Source organism: Odocoileus virginianus, chromosome 21, assembly GCF_023699985.2.
Source record: "Odocoileus virginianus isolate 20LAN1187 ecotype Illinois chromosome 21, Ovbor_1.2, whole genome shotgun sequence".
NCBI lineage: Eukaryota > Metazoa > Chordata > Mammalia > Artiodactyla > Cervidae > Odocoileus > Odocoileus virginianus.
Genome location: NC_069694.1, coordinates 40,457,784 through 40,480,303, shown reverse-complemented (window position 1 = coordinate 40,480,303; position 22,520 = coordinate 40,457,784). Strand labels below are relative to the sequence as shown.

Below are 22,520 nucleotides of genomic sequence, written 5' to 3'. Positions count from 1 at the left end.
ATTTCCATTCCTATTCCTTTCATCATAGGGTTTGGAGTCAGATGAAATGTTACTATTTCTATGGATCTATAAGACAGAGCGAGCATGACTGGGTTTATGAATCTGACTGCTTTGGAGGGGCACATATGCAACATATGAGGCGTCACTCTTCCTATCCTGTTGAAAGAGTAGATATAACTTAGTGAGAATTGCACGCAAAAAAATAATTCTACCGAAATTACTATATTTCTAGAATCTTGATACTGTAAATTAAGCGCACAAGGGAAATAATGGAATATTAAAGTTCTTTGATGCAGTTTGTTCTCTCTCTAGAAACTTTATTTATATGCATGTGCGACTGTATTTTGTTCCTATGTTCATTTAAAAAATACCTTTAGAAAATTACCAATATGTTTGCTTCTGACTCTGAACAGCAAAGGAATAAGAACCTAGAAAGACATTTCAATGTATGTCAAAAACCACTGCAATGATGTAAAGTAATTAGCCTCTAACTAATAAAAATAAATGGAAAAAAAAAAAAAGAGAACCTAGAAAGAAGCCAAGAAAGAGTCTAGAAAGATCCAGGAAACTTGGAACGCTAAGAGTATGGAAACAAAATGGGCTGGGTAGGGATCAAAAGTCTAGTTACTCTACCTCCAGGTTGTGCCTTCCGGGTAGAAAGTTATCCACTGTCCTTTGTATGGGTTTCACACAGAAAGCCAAAGAATGTATGCTACCAAGTAGTAAATCAACATATCTGACAAATGTGTGAGATTTTGTTAGGAGCATTTGGTATTTTTTGAGGACTTATAGTCTTGAGAATCTGATTTATTCTTTAAAAAATATTAAATAATTTTGATAATAAAAGTGAATTAAGGCAGGAAAGTAATCTTGGAAATTTTTCTGGGCAATAAAGGGGTTGGTTAGAGCTTTGGGAATATTGTCATATGTAGTGGATAGGCAGAATATAAATTAAATATGAGAATGATTAGGGAAGCATCTACATGTAGGATGGCTGGAAAGAAAGGTGAAATACTTAGAGAAACCTGCTAGGAAGCTTTTTCAGAAGGAAGAAGGAATAACTCACGGCCTGAATGAATTAGAGAGGAGGCAGTAAAAATGTACAAGGACTGAGACATCAGACATTCAAGAGAAAAGGCTGTTTAGGCTCTGAAGGAAAGAGCTGGATTTAAGATAACATTCAGGTTTATGGCTACAAACTCATGAGGTAGAAGAGAAGGGGTATTCATTAAAGAAGGTCACATTTCATTGTCATGGAGAAGTCCAAGCGGGAGTGTTGATGGCAATACAATTATATGGCATTAAAGTATATTAGATATTTGTGTCTTTGAATGGAGCATATTGGTTATAAACTTAGCCCCTGTGTCACTAAACATTAATAATCACCACAGAACAGTTTTTTTTTTTTTTTTTGTTTTTTGTGGAAGAGGAAATATTCTGAAATAGGGTCCCAGAGTTTCTTTTGCCATTTAAGGTAACAAATTCACAGATCTAGGGACTAGGACGTGAATATCTTTGTTGTTGCTGTTGTTTAGTCGCTAAGTCATGTTCAACTCTTTGGTGACCCCATGAACTGTAGCCTGCCAGGCTCCTCTGTCCATGGGATTTACCAGGGAAGAATAATGGAGTGGGTTGCCGTTTCCTTCTCCAGTGAATACCATTAGGAGGCAATTATTTCACTTACTATACTAAACAAGTGGTGTTAAACCAAAAGGCACTCTCATGAAACAAGAAAGTGGTAATAACTCTACAATTCAACATGTCTTAACACTCTCTACAATATATATTTTTCCTTGACCAAGAGTTAATATTATGCATATGACCCAAATGATAGCTGTTACCACACTACCAACACATCCTTATTATCCAAACCAGGATAGGATATTCTGAGAAATTTTTCTATCAACTGGATACAGTTGCTTTGTAACTCTATTGACCAAGATTTTTCAAACAGATTGTTGGGGGATCCCTAAATGTGTGTGGGTCAACTACAGTCTTTTAGAACTGCTGACCTCTGAACAGGAGAAGGATGGTGAGTGTGATGGTTAATTTTATGAGTCAACTGTCTTGGTTATCGTGGGCAGTTGTAAGGTCAAACACCAGTCTTGAGGTTACTGTGAAAGTATTTTTTAGGTATGATTAATATTTACATAAAGGACTTTAAAGCAGATTACCCTCCATATTGTGGGCAAATCTCATCTAATCAGTTGAAGGCCCTAGGAGAATAGACTGAGGTTTACCAAAGAGAAGGAATTCAGTCTCCAGACTGCCTTCAGACTCAAGCCTGTAACATCAACTTCTGCTGGAAGGTTCAGCTTGTTGGCCTGCCTCGCCGGTTTCAGAATTGCTAGCCTCACAGTCCAGAGAAGGCAATAGCAACCCACTCCAGTACTCTTGCTGGAAAATCCCATGGATGGAGGAGCCTGGTAGGCTGCAGTCCATGGGGTCGCGAAGAGTCGGACATGACTGAAGTGACTTAGCAGCAGCAGCCTCAGAGTCACATGAGTCAGTTCCCTAAAGTAAACCTTTTACTCTTAGTACATACCCTTGATCCCGTTTCTCTGGAGAATCCTAACTCAGGGAGGAAAATGACTGCACTGGTTCTGGTAAATTATAACAAGACATAAAAATCAATTTCTGAATGCGGTGAATATCCACACCTGCAGTAACACTAAAAAGATATTCTGTAACTATTTGGTAAAGGTAAAACCCAGAGAGCAAAGGAGTCCCTTCACAAAGATTGTTTCCAGGTAGGTTAGCAGTTGGGCGGTCTGGGGGATTGCTGGACCTGTCAAGCTTTTCAGAGGATAGAAACTCTAGGTTTGAAAATTATCATGGTATGACAGCTGCAAAAGTAACAGGGAGTTCCTTAAGGATGAACTTATTCAATCTATAATTTAAAAGAGAAAAAGAAACAAACACCCTTTCTGCTGTGTGTGCGTTGGTATGTGTGTGTGTGTGATCAAGGCTAACACATGTGTGCAATTTTCTTAATAAAATGAGTGAATATCACAGAGACTATTTCTTGTTACCAGTTACTAGTGGATAGTATTCATGTTTTTCCCTAACCCTGTGATAAACTTACAGATTTAAACGTATTAAGTTTGACCCTGAAAATTCTACATTTTTTTGTGTGTCAGCTCAGAGAAGATGAACATATGTGTCTCCATAATTTGAGCACAGATAGTTCAGGAGCAGGGAATGGCAATCCACTCCAGTATTCTTGCTTTGTAAATCCCCTCGACAGAGGAGTCTGGAGGGCTACAGTCCACGGGGTGGCAAAGAGTCGGCCACGACTGAGCGTGAGCCGTCATACAGCTCAGTGCAGCACATTCAGAAGGCTTGTGTGCCAGTCTTTCATGCTGTTAATGGCCGATGCCACAGATAAGAGGTAGGAGATGAAGAGAACAAGGGAAAAGAAAAGAAAGTGATATTCTAAATAGTTGCCTTGTTTGCAGGCTAAGTTGCTTTAGTCGTGTCCAACTCATATGTGACCCTATGGACCGCAGCTTGCCAAGCTCCTCTGTCCATGAGATTCTCCAGGTAAGAATACTGGAGTGGGTTGCCATGCCCTCCTCCAGGGGATCTCCCAAACCCAGGGATCGAACCCACATCTCTTACGTCTCCCTGAATTGGCAGGCGGTTTCTTGACCACTAGCACCACCTGGGAAGCCAGATAAGCTGCCTTATAGTCCTATAAACAAGAGCTCTTTATTTTTGAAGCTCAAATAATACTAGTCTGATACCTAATGCTTACCAGGGTTTTATTGATTTTAATCTATGGTTAGCTTCATTGCCATCAACAAATTAACATATTAAGTATTTACTGAATATTAGAGACTCTTTCAGGCACTAGGAATAAATTCATGAACAAAATGGACAGGGCTCCTTCCTCAAGGACAGCATTTGCCCTCAGAGGCAAAAGTGGTGATTTGAAGAGAAAAATGTGCTATGAAACAAAAATCACTATGTTTTGGGGATTGCAAAAAATACCATAAAGAGTATCTGAGATAATTTCAAACTTGGCTTTATAAATTATTCATTAAAGTCATAAATTTAAATAATTCAGCACAAATAATTCATAACCTTTCCTCTTCAGTAAGGTCATCTGCCTGAGAAGCTAACTCCATCTATCCCTCTTTCTCTGGGGCTCCTGCACCTCAGAGAGTCACAGCTTATCATAGTGGATAGGGAGGCAGTGGCCAAGGAGTGGTTAATAATCTCTGCTGGCTGACTGGATTCACCCCAGCCCTGCCACCATTTGAGTAAATGATAGACATTCTCAATGCCTCATCTGTAAATCAGGTTTGAAAATAGTACCTACCATGGGTTTGTTGAGAGGAATTAAATAATATAAAGTAAGAGATGTTCTTAGAATTATTCTTAACCCAGAGTACATAATATGCAAGCATTAGCTCTTATTAGTAGAGGAAAAACACACTATATTAGTGATACTGATTTTTGTGATTTTATTTTCTCTTCCTTCTTGGAAGCAGTCTGAATGTATGGGTTTTACTTGTTTATCTCACATTCCTCTATCTTCCCTCAGCATCTAGAAGAGTACCTAGTATAAAGCAGAGTGTGTTAAACTTCTAAGAATTCATGAGTGTTTATTTTTGTTTTTAGTAATGATACACAAAAAATAGTCATGTATGGATGTGAAAGCTGGAACATAAAGAAGGCTGAGTGCCTAACAATTGATTCTTTTGAACTGTGGTGCTCGAGAAGACTCTTGAGAGTCCCTTGGTCAGCAAGGAGATCAAACCAGTCAATCAAATAAATCAATCCTGAACACTCATTGGAAGGACTGATGCTAAAGCTGAAGCACCAATACTTGGACCACCTTATGCAAACAGTCCACTCATTGGAAAATATCCTGATGCTGGGAAAGACTGAGGGAAGGAGGAGAAGTGGGAAACAGAGGATGAGACAGTTGGATGGTATCATCAACTCAATAGACATGAGTCTGAGCAAACTCCAGGAGACAGTGAAAAACACGGAAGCCTGGTGACCTGCAGTCCATGGTGTTGCAGAGTTGGACACAACTGAGTGAACAACAACAAAAAAACCTTCAGCTCATGAAATTTACTTGAGAATATGTGAAATATATCCTTGGGAGGATATATGAAAAAATCTATACTTGGAGGCTGTGTTGTCAAAAAAATGAACTGGAGGAATCTATAATATTACAGGCAATTTACATACCAAAACTCTAGTTTACTCAATCACTACAAGTTTTGATAATGTGTTATGTGTAAATCTGTTCCTAATTTCCTGTTTTTATCTTAGCAGTGATGCATGTGTAACTACTTTGAAGTGAGTTTACATGAATACAATTATTTTCTTATTACCTTTGCTTCTCATGTCAGAATGAGGAATAATCTTCCCAATTTCTTTTCTTTTGAATTGATTTCTTCATTATCCCTATATTCTATTCAGGTGATTTAAAATGAAAACTAAAGAGGTACATACAACTTCATGCATTGTGAAATTCATATTTGGGGAAAACATTTAAAAACATTTAAAAAACATTTAAAAATATTTCTTGCAAAATACCTTTGATATTGCTTCTTTCTGTTCCTAATTTTCTTTTCAGGGAGTTCAGTTCAGTTTAGTCACTCAGTCATGTCTGACTCTTTGAGACCCCATGAACTGCAGCATGCTAGGCCTCCCTGTCCATCACCAACTCCTGGAGTCCACCCAAACCCATGTCCATTGAGTCAGTGATGCCATCCAACCATCTCATCCCCTGTCATCCCCTTCTCTTCCTGCCCTCAATCTTTCCCAGCATCAGGGTCTCTTCAAATGAGTCAGCTCTTCGCATCAGGTGGCCAAAGTATTGGAGTTTCAGCTTCAACATCAGTCCTTCCAATGAATACCCAGGACTTATCTCCTTTAGGATGGACTGGTTGGATCTCCTTGCAGTCCAAGGGACTCTCAAGAGTCTTCTCCAACACCACAGTTCAAAAGCATCAATTCTTTGATGCTCAGCTTTCTTTATAGTCCAACTCTCACATCCATACATGACCACTGGAAAAACCATAGTCTTGACTAGACGGACCTTGGTTGACAAAGTAATGTCTCTGCTTTATAATATGCTGTCTAGGTTGGTCATAACTTTCCTTCCAAGGAGTAAGCCTCTTTTAATTTCATGGCTGCAATCACCATCTGCAGTGATTTTGGAGCCCAGAAAAATAAAGTCAGCCATTGTTTCCACTGTTTCCCCATCTATTTGCCATGAAGTGATGGGACCGGATGCCATGATCTTAGTTTTCTGAATGTTGAGCTTTAAGCCAACTTTTTCACTCTCCTCTTTCACTTTCATCAAGAGGCTCTTTAGTTCTTCTTCACTTTCTGCCATAAGCGTGGTGTCATCTGCATATCTGAGGTTACTGCTATTTCTCCTGGCAATCTTGATTGCAGCTTGTGCTTCCTCCAGCCCAGCATTTCTCATGATGTACTCTGCATATAAGTTAAATAAGCAGGGTGGCAATATACAGCCTTGACGTACTCCTTTTCCTATTTGGAACCAGTCTGTTCCATGTCCAGTTCTAACTGTTGCTTCCTGACCTGCATACAGATTTCTCAAGAGGCAGGTCAGATGGTCTGGTATTCTCATCTCTTGAAGAATTTTCCACAGTTTGTTGTGATCCACACAGTCAAAGGCTTTGGCATAGTCAATAAAGCAGAAATAGATGTTTTTCTGGAACTCTCTTGCTTTTTCGATGATCCAGTGGATGTTGGCAATTTGATCTCTGGTTCCTCTGCCTTTTCTAAAGCCAGCTTGAACATCTGGAAGTTCATGGTTCATGTATTGCTGAAGTCTGGCTTGGAGAATTTTAAGCATCATTTTACTAGTGTGTGAGATGAGTGCAATTGTACAGTAGTTTGAGCATTTTTGGCATTGCCTTTCTTTGGGACTGGAATGAAAACTGACTTTCTCCAGTCCTGGGGTCACTGCTGAGTTTTCCAAATTTGCTGGCATATTGAGTTCAGCACTTTCATCTTTCAGGATTTGAAATAGCTCAATTGGAATTCCATCACCTCCACTAGCTTTGCTTGTAGTGATGCTTCCTAAGGGCCACTTGACTTCAGGGAGTAGCATCAGTAATTTCTCATTTGTGAAAACATTTCTTTCTATGTAGAGCTATGTTACATATATCTCTAGTGGTGTTTCTATAGAAGTTCTTCAACAACATATCATTAATTCCATTCCCTGTATAAGGCTTCTCAAATCTCATCATCCTTTCATCCTGAACATTAAGAAATGTAGGTGCAAGGTCTTAAAGATCAGATATTTTGAAGCTGACACTGAGTCAAGATTATAGGGCCAATGAGGCAAGCAAAACATGAATTCAGCCATATTCATGTCTATGTTGCATATTTTATTATGTAACTTGTATTATGTTATTTTGTACTTTCACTAGGAATTAGAATCTAATGTTATGTTGCTTCTGTTATAGGTTTAATCTAATGTTGCTTCTGTTATAGGTTTAATAGCTCTACCTAGAAATAACCAACAATATGGTTTTTGAATGAATTACCTAGATTATATTGAACTATCCATTTTTAGCTTCTTCTCAAAAGTGCAATCATTTCATAAAAATATTTTTCCAAATACAAAATAATCATTACAGTCTAATAATGGCTCAAATTTTTCATATGCTATTAACTTAAGAGAGTAATATATTCTCAGTGTCAAAGATCAATACAAAGATGAATTATTTGGCAGGTCTGCAATATTGATATAGTGAAAAAATTGAAAACTGATGAACTTGGCTGCCCATTGGAATTACCTGGAAAACCTGAAAACGTACTGATAGCTGGAATCCACTCAAAGATTCTTTATTAATTTGGGGGTGTGGCTTGGGCATAGGCTGTTCTGAAGGCTTTGTAGTTAATTACAATATGCGCCAAGTTTCAGAACCACTGCTCTAAACCCTTGATACTCAAGGTTTGAGAACCAGCAACATCAGTTTTACCTGGAAGTTTGTTTAAAAAGCAGAAGCTTAACTATTCCCCATACCTATTGAATCAGACCCACATTATCAGGGCTTCAATTTAAACTATAAAGAATCCTTTTCTTAAAAAAAATAAAGAACCAAGTCTATTCCATCTTTTCCAACTCTAAAACTCAGATCCTTCAACATGAATGAGATACTCAAAAGCACTTTCAAACTTACCTAGAATTCTTTATCTATAAATGAGAGACCAAAGCCATCCTATCCTCTCCAACTCCATAATTCTCATTTCACAAACTTAAATATAATGCTGAGGAAACTTGTAAAAATTGTGTCATCATTTCATCTTCATGCCTTTACATACACTTTCTTTTCCTTAGAATTCCTGTTTCCTTTCTCTTCTCTCATTGAGACACATCATTTAAGATCTAGGTAAAATCCTATTTCCTTTAGGAAACACATCTTGAAAAATAATATAGTTTTTCTCTAAAATTCTATTGTCAATGCAATCAATTTCATGAAGTGTAGCACATTTTTTCCTTTCTATGATTACATGCATAATATCTTGTTTTCCCAGTTAAACAATGAGTATCTTAAGTAAGGGATCATGTCATGTTCCTTTTCTAACCCAACCCAATGTCTAACTTTTGTAAGTGAACTGTATATTGTTAAAATGTATGTGGGAAATAAAAATAATTGTGCATTACTCTCACAAGATTACGTATTCAAAAGCAGACTACCTTTGCCCTTTCCCCACAATGTGACCTTACCACACATAATGCACATTCCAGCACATCTGGGTGAATCTAATCAGTTGTGCCTTAGAGTCTCCTATTCTTTTCTTCCTGCTTCCCTCAGGCCTGACAGTCTGATGATGAAACTATTTCAAATAGCACAGAAACTCTACCGAAGAAAACCTTTGCTCATCAGCCCTACAGTATACCTATAGGAGACCTCTCATGTCCCGTAGCCATGCCTGTCTTACTCACCATTACATCTCCATCATTGTGTTTGGCACATACTGAGCATAAAACTGTATTAGAAACAGTGTTTCAACCAAAAACACAGGAATAAGCAATAAACAATGCATGCTACTGAGCTTGTGATAATATTTAGAAGTATAGTCTTTTATTATAGTAGCTCCTATAAATATTTCCCTTTATATATATGTATATGTATATTTCTATGATAAAAATAATATGCAGTCATTGTAGAAAACACAGATTTAGCAAAATGAAAAAAATGTAATCCCTGAAAGAGCAGAACCCAAGTATAGCAGATGCATATCTGTACAGACTATTGATTTATATATGTATATATGCATATGTATATGGGTGTGTGCATTTATATATATATATACACAAACATATGCTATTAAACATATATATCTCAAAACAGGCTCACACTCTTATCTCCTGCTATATATCCTACTTTTATTCGATTAAGTATAAAAAAGCATCACTCTAGTCAGCAAGCCAGTTTATAATAAAATTTGTTTATGACGGTTGCATTAACATATGTACCAAAGTTTATTTGATCAATTACCTATCTTTAAAAGACTGAGTTATTCCATTTTTGGTAATTATAAATAATGCTATGATGAACAATTTTCCTCATTCATTATCCAAATATTTCCTTAGACTAAAAACCAGCTCTCTCACCAGGGGATGGGAGTTTTTGAAAACATTTCATCAGCGATTCTACATTCTTTGCTGTAATATTTATTAAGCAATTATACAGAGTGAAATGTGACAAAAAGAATAATTGATGCAGTTGGAAAATACTCACATTCTTTTTGAGGGCAGATTTCAGTTTGGAGTGATTGGAATTCATAGAATGGTATCTCATGTTTGAATGTGGATGTGAGAATATCGTCAAGTTCGTCAATGTCATTCTGTTTTCAAATGAAAAGGAAATGTTTTTTTAGTTTAATTATTTACAAAGAAACATCTTAGTGCAATATAATAAAAATTATTGACTGGAATAAATACTGGGTAACCTTTAATAATACTTACAACTTTAAAAAAATAACAACACAAAATATTAGGGACATGGAAAAAAGAATAAAAGAAAAATGAATGCAAGAAATAAGTCTTTGCTTTTGGTTGGGCTTCCTTTGTGACTCAGCTAGTAAAGAATCTGCTTGCAATGTGGGAGACCTGGGTTTGATCCCTGGGTTGGGACGATCCCCTGGAGAAGGGAAAAGCTACACACTCCAGTAATCTGGCCTGGAGAATTCTATGGGCTGTATAGTCCATGGGGTCACAAAAAGTTGGACACAACTGAGCAATTTTCACTCACTCACTTTAGATGAGCTAATTTACTTGAAAATTGACTAATTTTAGAAGAGCTTTATAGAAAGTCAATGATAACACTGAAATTTGCTTCAATAATAAATTGTTAAAATATATGTTTCATTTTAATAAATGAGATAAAATGATGACTCTGATTCAATTTAAGGGTCAGAAATGAAACAGTCTTAGATTATTTTACTTCTGTGTCAAAGTGAGGGTGAATATTCATCTTGACCTATTTTTCCCCTGTAGATATAAAATAATTATATGTCAACTTTATTTCCCTAATTTGAACATTTTGGGAGGGTTATTGGTCTTGTACTACCAATGACATAACTGACTGCAAAGGCTACCATTCTTTTAAACTGTGTTTTGTGAAGCAATAGCTGAGATTAAACTGATTTGTGACCTAGATGATTAAAGCTGAGAAAGTAGGCCAATGAACAAAAGCCATGGGGTGGAGAGAGGATTATGGAACAAAAATATCTACTAAAGACTTTTGAAATGATTTCCAAGTAAATTAGATAGACTGCCAATATAAAGTCCCAGAAATTGGATGATTGGGTTGAAAAAAATGATGTTACTCTATTTCTTCATTTTTCAATAATCTGGATACCTCAAATAATAAAATGATTCAAGCCTTTCTGGATTTTCTAAAAGTCCTGTTTAGAAATGAAGAGAAAGGATGAAACTTATAGCTATGTAACGCAAAGCAAAATGAAAGTGTTAGTGGCTCAGTATTGTCCGACTCTTTACGACCCCATGGACTTTAGCCTGCCAGGTTCCTCTGTCCATGGGATTTCCCAGGCAAGAATACTGGAGTGGATTGCCATTTCTTCCTCCAGGGGATCTTCCTGTCCCAGGGATCAAACCTGCATCTCCTGCATTGGTATGCGATTTTTTTTTTTTTTTTTTACCATTTAGCCACTTTTTTTTTTTTTTTTTACCATTTAGCCATATCTAACTAAAAGGGTGGTTAAAAATACAAAAATCTAGTCTTCCCATCTTTAATAGCAGACAAGAGGCAAGGAAAAAGGTTTTAAAATATTGATGTTGAATGAAGAAACCTCTAAGGTTGACTACAGAATACTAAGTTATTTTTAAAAATCTGGTAGAGAAATACAGTAGTAGTAAGGAATCTTTATTAACAAGATAAATGATTTCAGTGAAATGATCATAGGAAGGCTATGAAATTCAAAATAGGAGACGAAACACATCATTTGCAGCATTTTACTTTCAGATATCTAAAAGGAAAGTTAATGGTTGAACTAAAAACATCTTGTTTTTCTTATAACAAATTTCTATGTTTCCTTAAGTTTCATTAGTAAAAGAAAATAAGGTTCACTTCGTTTATTCCATTGTTCATAATGTGTGCTATGAAAGCCAGCCAAAATAGACATTTAAAGGAAAATCTGATACATAGTTTACATATCTTAAACACAATTTCCTCCTACAGCTTGTAAAAAGAATGACAGAGAACAGAACAAATATTTTTTGGTTATAAAAAGCTTTTTGTTTTTTACTTTATGAGTATTCAACTTCAGGCACTTAATGTAAAAGAATAAACAACATCTAAGTTCTAATGAGATGGATGAAACTGGAGCCCATTATACAGAGTGAAGTAAGCCAGACAGATAAAGACCAATACAGTATACTAACATATATATATGGAATTTAGAAAGATGGTAACGATAACCATATATGCAAAACAGAAAAAGAGACACAGATGTACAGAACAGACTTTTGGACTCTGTGGGAGAAGGCGAGGGTGGGATGTTTTGAGAGAATAGCATCGAAACATGTATATTATCAAGGGTGAAACAGATCACCAGCCCAGGTTGGATGCATGAGACAAGTGCTCGGGGCTGGTGCACTGGGAAGACCCAGAGGGATGGGGTGGGAAGGGAGGTGGGAGGGGGGATTGGGATGGGGAATACATGTAAATCCAGTATGGCAAAAACCACTACAATATAAAAAAAAGAAAAGAATAAACAAGTAAATTGGGATAAGATAAAAGAGATAGTTTCCTTTGCCAAATTAATTTTTCTAAGTTTTAAATAAGTCAGTTCTAAGAATTTCAACATGTCATGACCATATATGCAAAAATAAATGTTAAGAGTATAAAACAATGCAATTTAACACTTCCTTCTAATATTTTGTATTTACTATTGATTAGGTATTCATGTACCTGTAGAAAATCTTTAAATAACTTGAAAGCATTTATACCAGGAAGAAAATATATTTTGAGATCTGAGAAACCTCTGTTGAAATGCCTGCTTCAGGGCTTATTAGTTGTGGGCCTTAATAATACTTAACCAACAGAATTACTCAGGAGTTCAAATAGTTTGATGTGAGCCCTCAGATATAACACATGAAATACAATCACTGTGATTTAGAAAAGTGCACATCTATTCATAAGGAGAGTTCACTCCCCAAACTAGCCTTTGCACTGACTGAACAAATTAAGTGCAAAGGCTAGTTTGGGGAAAGAAGTCTGAACGAATAATTTAGTTTCTCTTTTTAAATTAAGTAACACTTATCTGTAAAATTAGTTAGAATGTAGGTTTTATACTGTAATACAGGAATCCAAAATGTCAGAGGCTAAAGTGAGATAGAAGCCCATTCATTTCTCCTTAACATAAACATCTGGAATGAAGTAGTCTGGGGCTGCTGTCCTGGCTCCTTGATTATGGGATCCAGGCTCTATTTTGTTTCACTGCTGCATATCATTTTCATGGTTTTGGATGGTTCACAAATCATTCCCTTGTTAGCACTTCAGTCAATCACAGGAAAAAGCGAGTAATGGGGAGAGCATGACTACATCCTTCTTTTAAGAACATGATCAGAAATTTGCACAAATCACTTCCACTGACATGCTGTTGACCATTAATTAGTTATATGACTACACCTAGCTGCAAGGGAGTCAGCAAGTGTAATAATTACCTGGGTGGTCATGTGCCAGTTATATTACCATACAAAAAAGGAAATAGAAATATTAATGAACAATTAGCAGTTTCTGTCATCTCCATCAGTCATGCAAAATGTATAAACATTATAATTATGTGAAGGCAATCTGATAAAAGTTAACAAAAAAAAAAAAAAAAAACACTCTTATAGACCATTGATTGAATTTGACTGTGCTGAATTTTTTGACTTGATCCCTCTCTCACATAAGGTCAAAAAAGTCTCAAAACTTTAACTTGATCAAACTTGAACAGACTTTTGAATGAAGATATTTAGTGACATTAATGATGAAACAAAAAAGAAATGAAATAACAAAGTTTTCTATGGCAGGCATTTGGTAGAATAACCATAAGAATCATCTCTTTTCTCACCCTTACATCCCATTAGCAATCATTCTGTAACACCTTATTGTTAAATATGGGCTTTCCAGGTGGTGTTAGTGGTAAAGAGCCTGCCTGCCAATGCAAGAGATGTAAGAGATGTGGGTTTGATCCCTGGGTTGGGAAGATTCCTTGGAGGAGGGCATGGCGACCCATCCCAGTATTTTTGCCTGGAGAATCCCATGAACAAAGGAGCCTGGTGGGCTATGGTCTGCAGGGTTGCAAAGATTGAGACACAACTGAAATGATTTAGCATGCAGGTACATGCACTGTTAAATATGAAACAAGGGTGTTTTTAAAAATTTATTCAGTTTTTAATTGAATAATCGCTTTACAGAATTTTGTTGTTTTCTGTCAAACATCAATATGAGTCAGCCATAGGTATACATATGTCCCCTCCCTCTTGACGTTTTTTTACAATTTATTTAAATTTTTTTACAATTTGTTTAAAATTTTTTACAATGTGTTTACATTTGTTGGTTTCTGTCACACAACGATGGAAATCAGTCATAATTACATGTATATCCCCTCCCACTTGAGCATCCCTCCCTTCCCCACATCCCACCCCTCTAGGTCATCCCAGAGCAGCAGAGCTCCCTGTGTTACACAGCAACTTCTCACTAACAATCCATTTTACACACAATAGAATAAATATATTGATGCTACTTCCTCCATTTGTCGCACTCCCTCTCTCCCCCACTGTGTCCACTAGTCCATTCTTTACATCTCCATTCCTTGCGTCTCCGTTCCTTCCTTGCAAATAGGTTCATTAGTATCATTTTTATACATTTCATATATATGTGTTAACACTATAATTGTTTTTCTGTTTCTGACTTACTTCACTCTGTATGGCAGGACCTATGTTCATCCACCTTGCTAGAATTGACTCAAATTCATTCTTTTTTATGGCTGAGTAATATACCATTTTATATATGTACCACATCTTCTTTATCATCTGTCAATGAATATCTAGGTTGTTTCCATGCCCTGGCTATTGTAAATAATGCTGCACTGAACACTGGGGTACAAGTGTCTTTTAAAAATTGTGGTTTTCTCAGGACATATGCCCAATAGTGAGGTTGCTGGGTCATATGGTAGATTTATTCCTAATTTTTAAAAGAGTCTCCATACTGTTCTCCATACTGGCTATTTCAGCTTATAGTCCCACTAACAGTATAGGAGGGTTCCCTGTTCTCCACACCCTCTCCAGCATTTATTTGTAGATTTTTTTGATGATGGCCATTCTGATTGGTGTGAGGTGATACCTCATTACAGTTTTGATTTGCATTTCTCTAATAATGACATTGAGCATCTTTTCATGTGTTTATTGGTCATTTGTATATCTTCTTAGGAGAAATATCTGTTTAGGCCTTCTGCCCACTTTTTGATTGGGCTGCTTGTTTTCCTGATACTGAGCTGCATCAGATGCTTATATATTCTGGAGATTAATTCTGTGTCAGTTGTTTTGTTTGCAGTGATTTTCTCCCATTCTGAGGGGAACTTTAAAATAAATATTGCATTAGACCATTCAAAGAAATGTCTTTCAAAAAAGCCTTATCTAAATGAGGCCATGATTTCTTGAAAAATTTTGGGAATTATTCTCTTGAGTTGTTTTGATGCTGCCTTCCAAGTCAAACAATAGAATTATTCTCATCATTTTATATTCATTTTATTTTTTCCTTTGTTGTCCTTCTTTTTTTTGTCCTGCTCCTTCAACTTCAGCCAAAAGCAGCACTGCCTTAGCCAATAGACGAATAACCCTCTCAAAATGGCCTGTGTCTGTGCTATTAGGAAGTCAGGACCTCTGGTTGATGGATCATATGAGGTTGGGTGAGAAATTTAATGTATATTCTTTCACCCAACAAAATACACATTGAGCAGCCATGTTTCTGGCAGTGTACTTGATTTGGATATGAAACAGGGAACTAAATAGATAGCATCCCCACCTTTATTGACTTTGGAGTTTAATGAGAGACAGATAATAAAAGATAATTTGAGAACTATCATACCCAGAAATGTCAAATTATAGTATTACAAAGAGATACACAGGGAGACATATGGATCAAGGAAGGCTCCACTGAGGAAGGGGTGCTGGATTAAAAATTGGAGTTAGAATTAACTAGATGAAGATATTGATTGGAAAGGGTGATAGAGAGAGGGTTTCAGTTACAGAGGAGCACATATAAATGCCCTGTGGTAGGAGATGAGGAGCTAAAAGTAAAGCAGACCAGAGTTCCTGGAAAGCGGAAGCAGAGGATTAAGATGGGACTTCCTTAAATCTAAAACTTTTGTACAGTGAAAGAAACTACAAACAAGATGAAAAGGTAATCCTCAGAATGGGAGAAAATAATAGCAAGTGAAACAACTGACAAAGGATTCATCTCCAAAATCCACAAGCAGTTCATTCAGTTCAATACCAGAAAAACAACCCAATCATTAAAAGTGGGCAGAAGACCTAAACAGACATTTCTCCAAAGAAGACATACAGATGGCTAACAAACACATGAAAAGATGCTCAACATCACTCATTATTAGAGAAATGTAAATCAAAACTACAATGATGTATCACCTCACACTAGTCAGAATGGCCATTGTCAAAAAATCTACAACAATACATGCTGGACAGGGTGTGGAGAAAAGGAAATCCTCCTGCACTGTTGGGGGGAATGTAATTTATACAGCCACTATGGAAGGCAATGTGGAGATTACTTAAAAAACTAGGAATAAAACTACCATACGACCCAGCAACCCCACTACTGGGCATATACCCTGAGGAAACCATAATTGAAAAAGACACATATACTCCGATGTTCATTGCAGCACTATTTACAATAGCCAGGACATGAAGCGACCTAGATGTTCATCTACAGACAAATGGATAAAAAAGTTGTGGTACATATACACAATGGAATATTATTCAGCAATAAAAAGAAACACATTTGATTCAGTTCCAATGAGGTGGATGAACCTAGAGCCTATTATACAGAGTGAAGTAAGTCAGAAAGAGAAAGACAAATATCTCATATTAACACATATATACGGAATTTAGAAAGATGGTACTGATAAACCTATCTGCAGGGCATCAGGGAGATGTAGACATAGAGAACAACTGGTGGACACAGAGAGGGAAGGAGAGGGTGGGAGAAACTGAGAGAGTATCACTGCAGCATATATATTGCCACATGTAAAATTAGATAGCTAGTGGAAATTTACTATATGACGCAGGGAGCTCAAATCTGGTGCTCTGTGACAATTTAGAGGTGTAGGGGGTTCAAGGAGGAGGGGACATACATATACCTATGGCTGATTAATGTTGATATATGGCAGAAACCAACACAATATTGTAAAGCAATTATCCTCCAACTAAAAATAATTATTTTATTAAAAAGATTAATCTGGAAGGTGAGGGGACAGTGACATCAAGGCCATATTTTTCATGCTAAAGAATTTTTTAGTTCATTTAACAACTGGAATCTATTGAAGTATTTGAGCAAGAGAATTGCATGCTGACATCATTCTTGTTAAAATAACCTCACAGACCAGGGACTTGAGATAAGTAGGGTGTGTGCAAAACCTACAGTTGGGAACCAGTTAGGAGATTAGTCTAGCAGTGTAGGCAAGAGGAAAAGGTCCAGTAAAGTGTCAGAATTAGAGAGATGTGGAGAGAAGTGAGCAATATTTAGTAAGTAAAAATGATATGGCTTAATAATGGATTGAATTTGTAGGGTGAGGGAGTGCAAGGTATGAGGTGACTCCTGTGTTTCTGGCTTTTAAACTAGATTGACCATGATGCATTTCATGAGTTATAGAACAGTGAGAGACAGGCTTAAAGGAAATCCACAGTTGGTGTATATCTCATAAGTCAATGAGATAAACTGCAGAGGAAATATCCATAAAAAATAAGGGTGTCTAAGAATCAAAACTGAATAGATTTAAAATTTTATTTTATAGATCTACAATGAAGCAAATGCAAAGGATATCAAGAATGAAAGGCAAAGGATGTAGGAAGAAAACCAGGAACACATGTCTTCCTGGAAGTTAAGGGAAAAAATTAATCAAGACAGTAAGTTTGTTCAATGGTGTTAATTGCTGCTGAAAAGTCAAGTTACACTAAATTTTAAAATGTTCATCGATTTATTGAGAGGGACTTGTACATAACTGATGTATATTTGTGTGTTGATACTTAATAAGGTTGATGAAACTAAATGGCTGATCTCTGAAAAATAATAAGTTCTTAGAAGTTTAATTTTCCTTATCAAAGATTTATTTTACTTAATTTCCTATGTCTTGATACAGTTTAATGTAGAAGCATATTTCATGAATGCTAAACACAATTTAAACTTCCCAAATTATATTTCTTTATCTTATTATTAATACTATTTAATAAAGAAAACCACAAGAATGTATAATAACTTTTAGTAAATGCAAACAAACACATTTTTGCACAAGGATTTTTAGTCTTCTAATTTCCAAAGAGGTATGGAATATTTGGGGTTTGTTCCTACCTCGTTATTTATATGAATAAAGCTACGAAGGAACCTTGTTAACGGTGTTTGATTTGTGCTTTGTTTTTTAGGGTTGTTTAAAAATGCTAGTTATGATTGAAGATCTGAATGCTCTAAAGAACTAGACAGTAAAAGCAGAAGGCTGTACTTGGATGGGGTTGTTATAGACACCATTCACACCAGCACATAGACACCCTTTGCAGAGGGCAGTCAAAGCCAGCCCCAGCTTGACAAGAAGAAAGGGGATGTAAGGTGCAAGAGGGACACTTTAGTTTGGGAGAAATAAAACACTGAGGAAGGATTTATTTTCATCAAGCGAGCAGAAACTATAAATTAAGAAGTCATTAACAAAATATACGCTAAAGAGTAGATAAACGTAAACTTATGGGACCAATAACTGAAAATGGACTAAGATGGCACATAAGATCAAGAATTGTAGAGAAGCAACAGTATAGTTATGTCACTGGTTATATTAATAGCTATTTCTGTGCTCACAAATGTCTTTTTTTCTTATAACAGCTGCTGTATCTACCATTAAAGTTAACTGATTTATTTGTTTTTCTCTAAATAAATGGATGAGTATACTAGCTGTGTGTTCTTGTTTGAGTCAATGATTTGTAACTGAGGTGGGTATGATCATTAAGTCTGAACTATCCTAATTGGGCATCATTAACCATTGCTTGACCATTACACACAGGTAGAGACATAGCACACAGGAAATGCCTCATCTAAACTTCAAAAGATTTGTTTTACTCTTATCGGTCCATTCCAATTAGGAGAACAAACAATATGAAAAATGAATCCAGAAATACATCTTCAAATTGCATTTTGACTATTCTTTGTCTGATTAAAAATCTCTGATGGTTTTCTTCCTGACAGCTCAGTGGGTAAAGAATCTTTCAAACGCCTGCAATGCAGGAGACACAAGAGGCACAGGTTCTATCCCCGGGTTGGGAAGAACCCCTGGAGAAGGAGATGGCAACCCACTCCAGTATTCTTGCCTGGAGAATCCCATGGACAGTGGAGCCTGGTGGGCTACAGTTCAAATCTCTGATCAGAAATACAAAACAAGTAATAAAACCGAACAAAGGTACATGAAACTCGAATCACTTCCTTCTTCTCTGGGGGTAGAATTAAGAATCAGTGCAAATAAAATGGAAATAAAGGCTATATGGAAAGCCCATATATTTGCAAGTCAATCCTCTTTAATGGAGAATGGTCATAACTCTCAATCTAAATAAGCATTTTTTTTCTTGACTTATAATTATGGAATATTTGAGCTGGAAATGACCTTGGAGATCATATACTTAAACTTCTTCACTGTTCACAGGAGGGAATTCCTTTAGCACTAGGGAAAATGAGCTCTCATGAAGTGATTACTTACTTAATAAAAGAATCCAACTCTTGTTCCTGCCCTATCTAGAACTATTTCTCTTATGCCACACTGCCACAGTCCAGTAGGAAAAAGGAAAGATAATAAGCAGCCTTTTGAGAGAGGTAAAACCTTAGGCATTTTTGAGTAATGAACCTCTCCTTAACGTTCATAAGAAAGGCAAGGTCAGAGTCAAAAACTTTATAGCCATTAAAAGTCAGCAATGAAGTATATTTGGGAAGCTTGATGTACTGCTGCTCACCGGGTCGCAAAATGTCAGACACGACTTAGTGACTGAACAACAATGAAGTATATGTACAAGGAGTTCATGACTGAGGTAGGATGTGAAGGAAAGTTTGTAGCACAAAGTTGCCTAGTATTGTGAACCTCTGAGAGTTCCTTACTTTCATAAGCATCAGATTCATTTATTCAATTTTATAAATAAATAGCAGCATAATTTTTAAAAGGGAAGATTTCATTTCTCTCTTATTTGTATACTTATACTATAGTTTTTCACTCATTTTTTCAAATATCACTAGGAAAAAAGGTATCACTTTTTTCTCATTTTTTAAACCCTAAGTATCAGTTGTGTCAGATGCATCAGGAACTATAACTACGTGAAGAAACTGAGTATGCAAAGATGAAAAACACAATGCTGTGTCTTAAAGATGAGGCTGATGTTGCTAAGTCGCTTCAGTCGTGTCCGACTCTGTGCGACCCCATAGTGGAGGGTAAATGGCTTGCTGTGTATTAGAAGAAGGCACTGTCCTGGGTGGCTAAAACACAGGAATAAAGGAGGAAATTAAGGAGACAAGGAGGCATGCTATGGAGGAGTCAGTGTTGGAAAAGATGTAGGACCCTGAAGCCTTGTGTGTTTATCAACCTTTTGAGAGAGGCAAGGACTTTTAAAAAAAAACAACAAGCTAAGAGGCCTGGAAGTCGCCAGTTTCTCTCAGTAGGAAGAATCTTCTGAAGACCTCTTTAAGGGAGATAACTGCTAATGCTTAAGCTTTAACTTAATGAAGAAACTAACCTGTAAAGGAACTAAAAAAAAACAAACTGGGAAATTCCTCATGATGTGAGAGTTCTCTTAGTCCATATCCTCTACTTCAACCCCATCTGGTGTCACAGTGTATTAACTATTTGTAGGCAGTATACCAAAGATTGGATAATACAATTTAATAAAAAGTGGCAATGAAGTGCACCTAACACAAAGATGAAAATAAGATTTCAATAGGTATAAAGTAAAACATGCAAGACAATAAACATATTCAATGCAATATACCTTTTAATCAATAAGAACTACAACTAATAAAAATTATTTGGTATTATTTCAAAAACTCTCTTGATAAACATGAGCCTAATGCTTTGATCAATAATTGCTATTATAGTTTTGCATTCTGACCTAGTTTGGTTTTTATATTATATCTAGCTGTTCCTATATAAAGTTATATTTATTGTTGCCCCTAGATAATTCTGTAAATAAGATGGAAGTCTCAAAGGTTTTAATTATCTCAGTTAAATAGGAGTTACTAGTTTTTCTAACACTAATACTTGAATTCTAATTATCTTCCCAAATAGGGCTTTGGATTTTTTCATTTGAATTCACTGTTCTAGGTTATGGTCGGGAAATTGTCCCTTTATGAGGCTATGTGTTGGGGTTTAGTATTTACGCAAAAAGATACAAAATGATTTAGGAAGCAGCTAGGTAATAAGCTGGTTTAGCTAAAGTCTTCTGAAACCTAATAGACATCTTCAAAATAAACTAAGAAAATAAAATTTCTCATTATCATTTCTTTCCTCAAATTCACAGGATGATCATTTTGTTATATGCCCTACAGTGTTTAAATGATAATAGAAAGTCTCTTACCACAAATTTGAGGACTACTGAAAACTAAAATCCATAGATTTCTCATTATTATTCCTTTCCTCAAATTTCCAGAATGTTCATGTTATTAAATGCCCAAGAGCTTTGAAATGATTATAGGAAGTATCTAATTACTAATCTTAAGGATTACTTAAATCACATCTACCATTAACATTTACAAGAAAACTCAGGATAGCTCTTCTAGTATACCATTTCAGCTAAGTAGGTAGAATATTAAAAAAAACACACAACCCTTAAATCTACTGGAATATGTCCTCACAGATATACAATAACTATGGTGAATAAAATTCACCATATGTTGTTCTTTGAGTAGAGATGGTCAGTGGACTATCTGTGAAATACACAAATTTCCCAGTTTAAGTAGTTGAGAAGCACATGAAAGAAATAGTAATGTCGTATGCTGGAGAGGAAAAGCATAACTTTTTACAACTTTCAGAATATAACCTACATGAGAGCAAAGCAAAATGTCAAAAGGAGCAAACAAAAGCCCATAAGGAGAAACGCAGTGTGAGTTGGGACACGTCCTTTGAGGCCAAGTAACCCTAAAACACACCAAGGTTCCTCTGTGTCCCTGCAGCTCCTTCTCTTTAATCAAGGGTGGAGTCTGATTTTTACCATCTCAGCAAATTCATGGTGGGGACACAGCACATGGTCCAGATGCCAATGGGTGAGATGAAACCCATGACATACCTAGCCCAAGATGAAAAGGAAACAGTGACATGCAGCCTTCCCTTCTGTCAGGATTGTGATGGTGTAGCTTTGTCTGGTCTGAAATCTCAGTCTCAGAATTTGTTTAATTTAAATCCACAACATGTATAGGTCCTCTTATGACAATAGCGAAAACTCTAAAATATCTTAATTTGTCTACATTAATCCAAATCTCTTAATGTTTCTTCCAAGCTGCAGTCTACTGTCACCAACTTAGCATAATTCTCCTCTCAGGACTCAGACCTCAGATTTAAAGTGTCTCCCAAGAGTGAAAACCTGAATCAAGCTGTGACTGCCTGCAATCCCCCTTTCACTAGGTACCAGGGCTCAGTGGAGGGAACCCTTCCTCGCCTCTCATTTCTGACACTGAGGGTAGAAATGAAACATTATTTTTCTAGTTATCGAAAAACTACTCAGAAAAAGTTTGTGCTCATTCAAAGCTGCAGAA

The 22,520-nt window shown here is 36.3% G+C and overlaps 1 protein-coding gene across 7 annotated transcripts in view; it reads right to left on the bottom strand.

Moving 5' to 3' along the window:
- Nucleotides 1–22,520, bottom strand: part of BANK1 (B cell scaffold protein with ankyrin repeats 1) — a 402,106-nt gene that overhangs the window by 182,849 nt on the left and 196,737 nt on the right. For all 7 annotated transcript variants that reach the window (XR_011482523.1, XM_020884241.2, XM_070452188.1 and 4 more), the window contains exon 6: nucleotides 9,750–9,855. Coding sequence is in view for 6 of the 7 variants with exons in the window: in XM_020884241.2 (XP_020739900.2) it covers nucleotides 9,750–9,855 (106 nt within the window). In the remaining variant the exon portion in view is untranslated. The remainder of the gene's footprint in view (nucleotides 1–9,749; nucleotides 9,856–22,520) is intronic.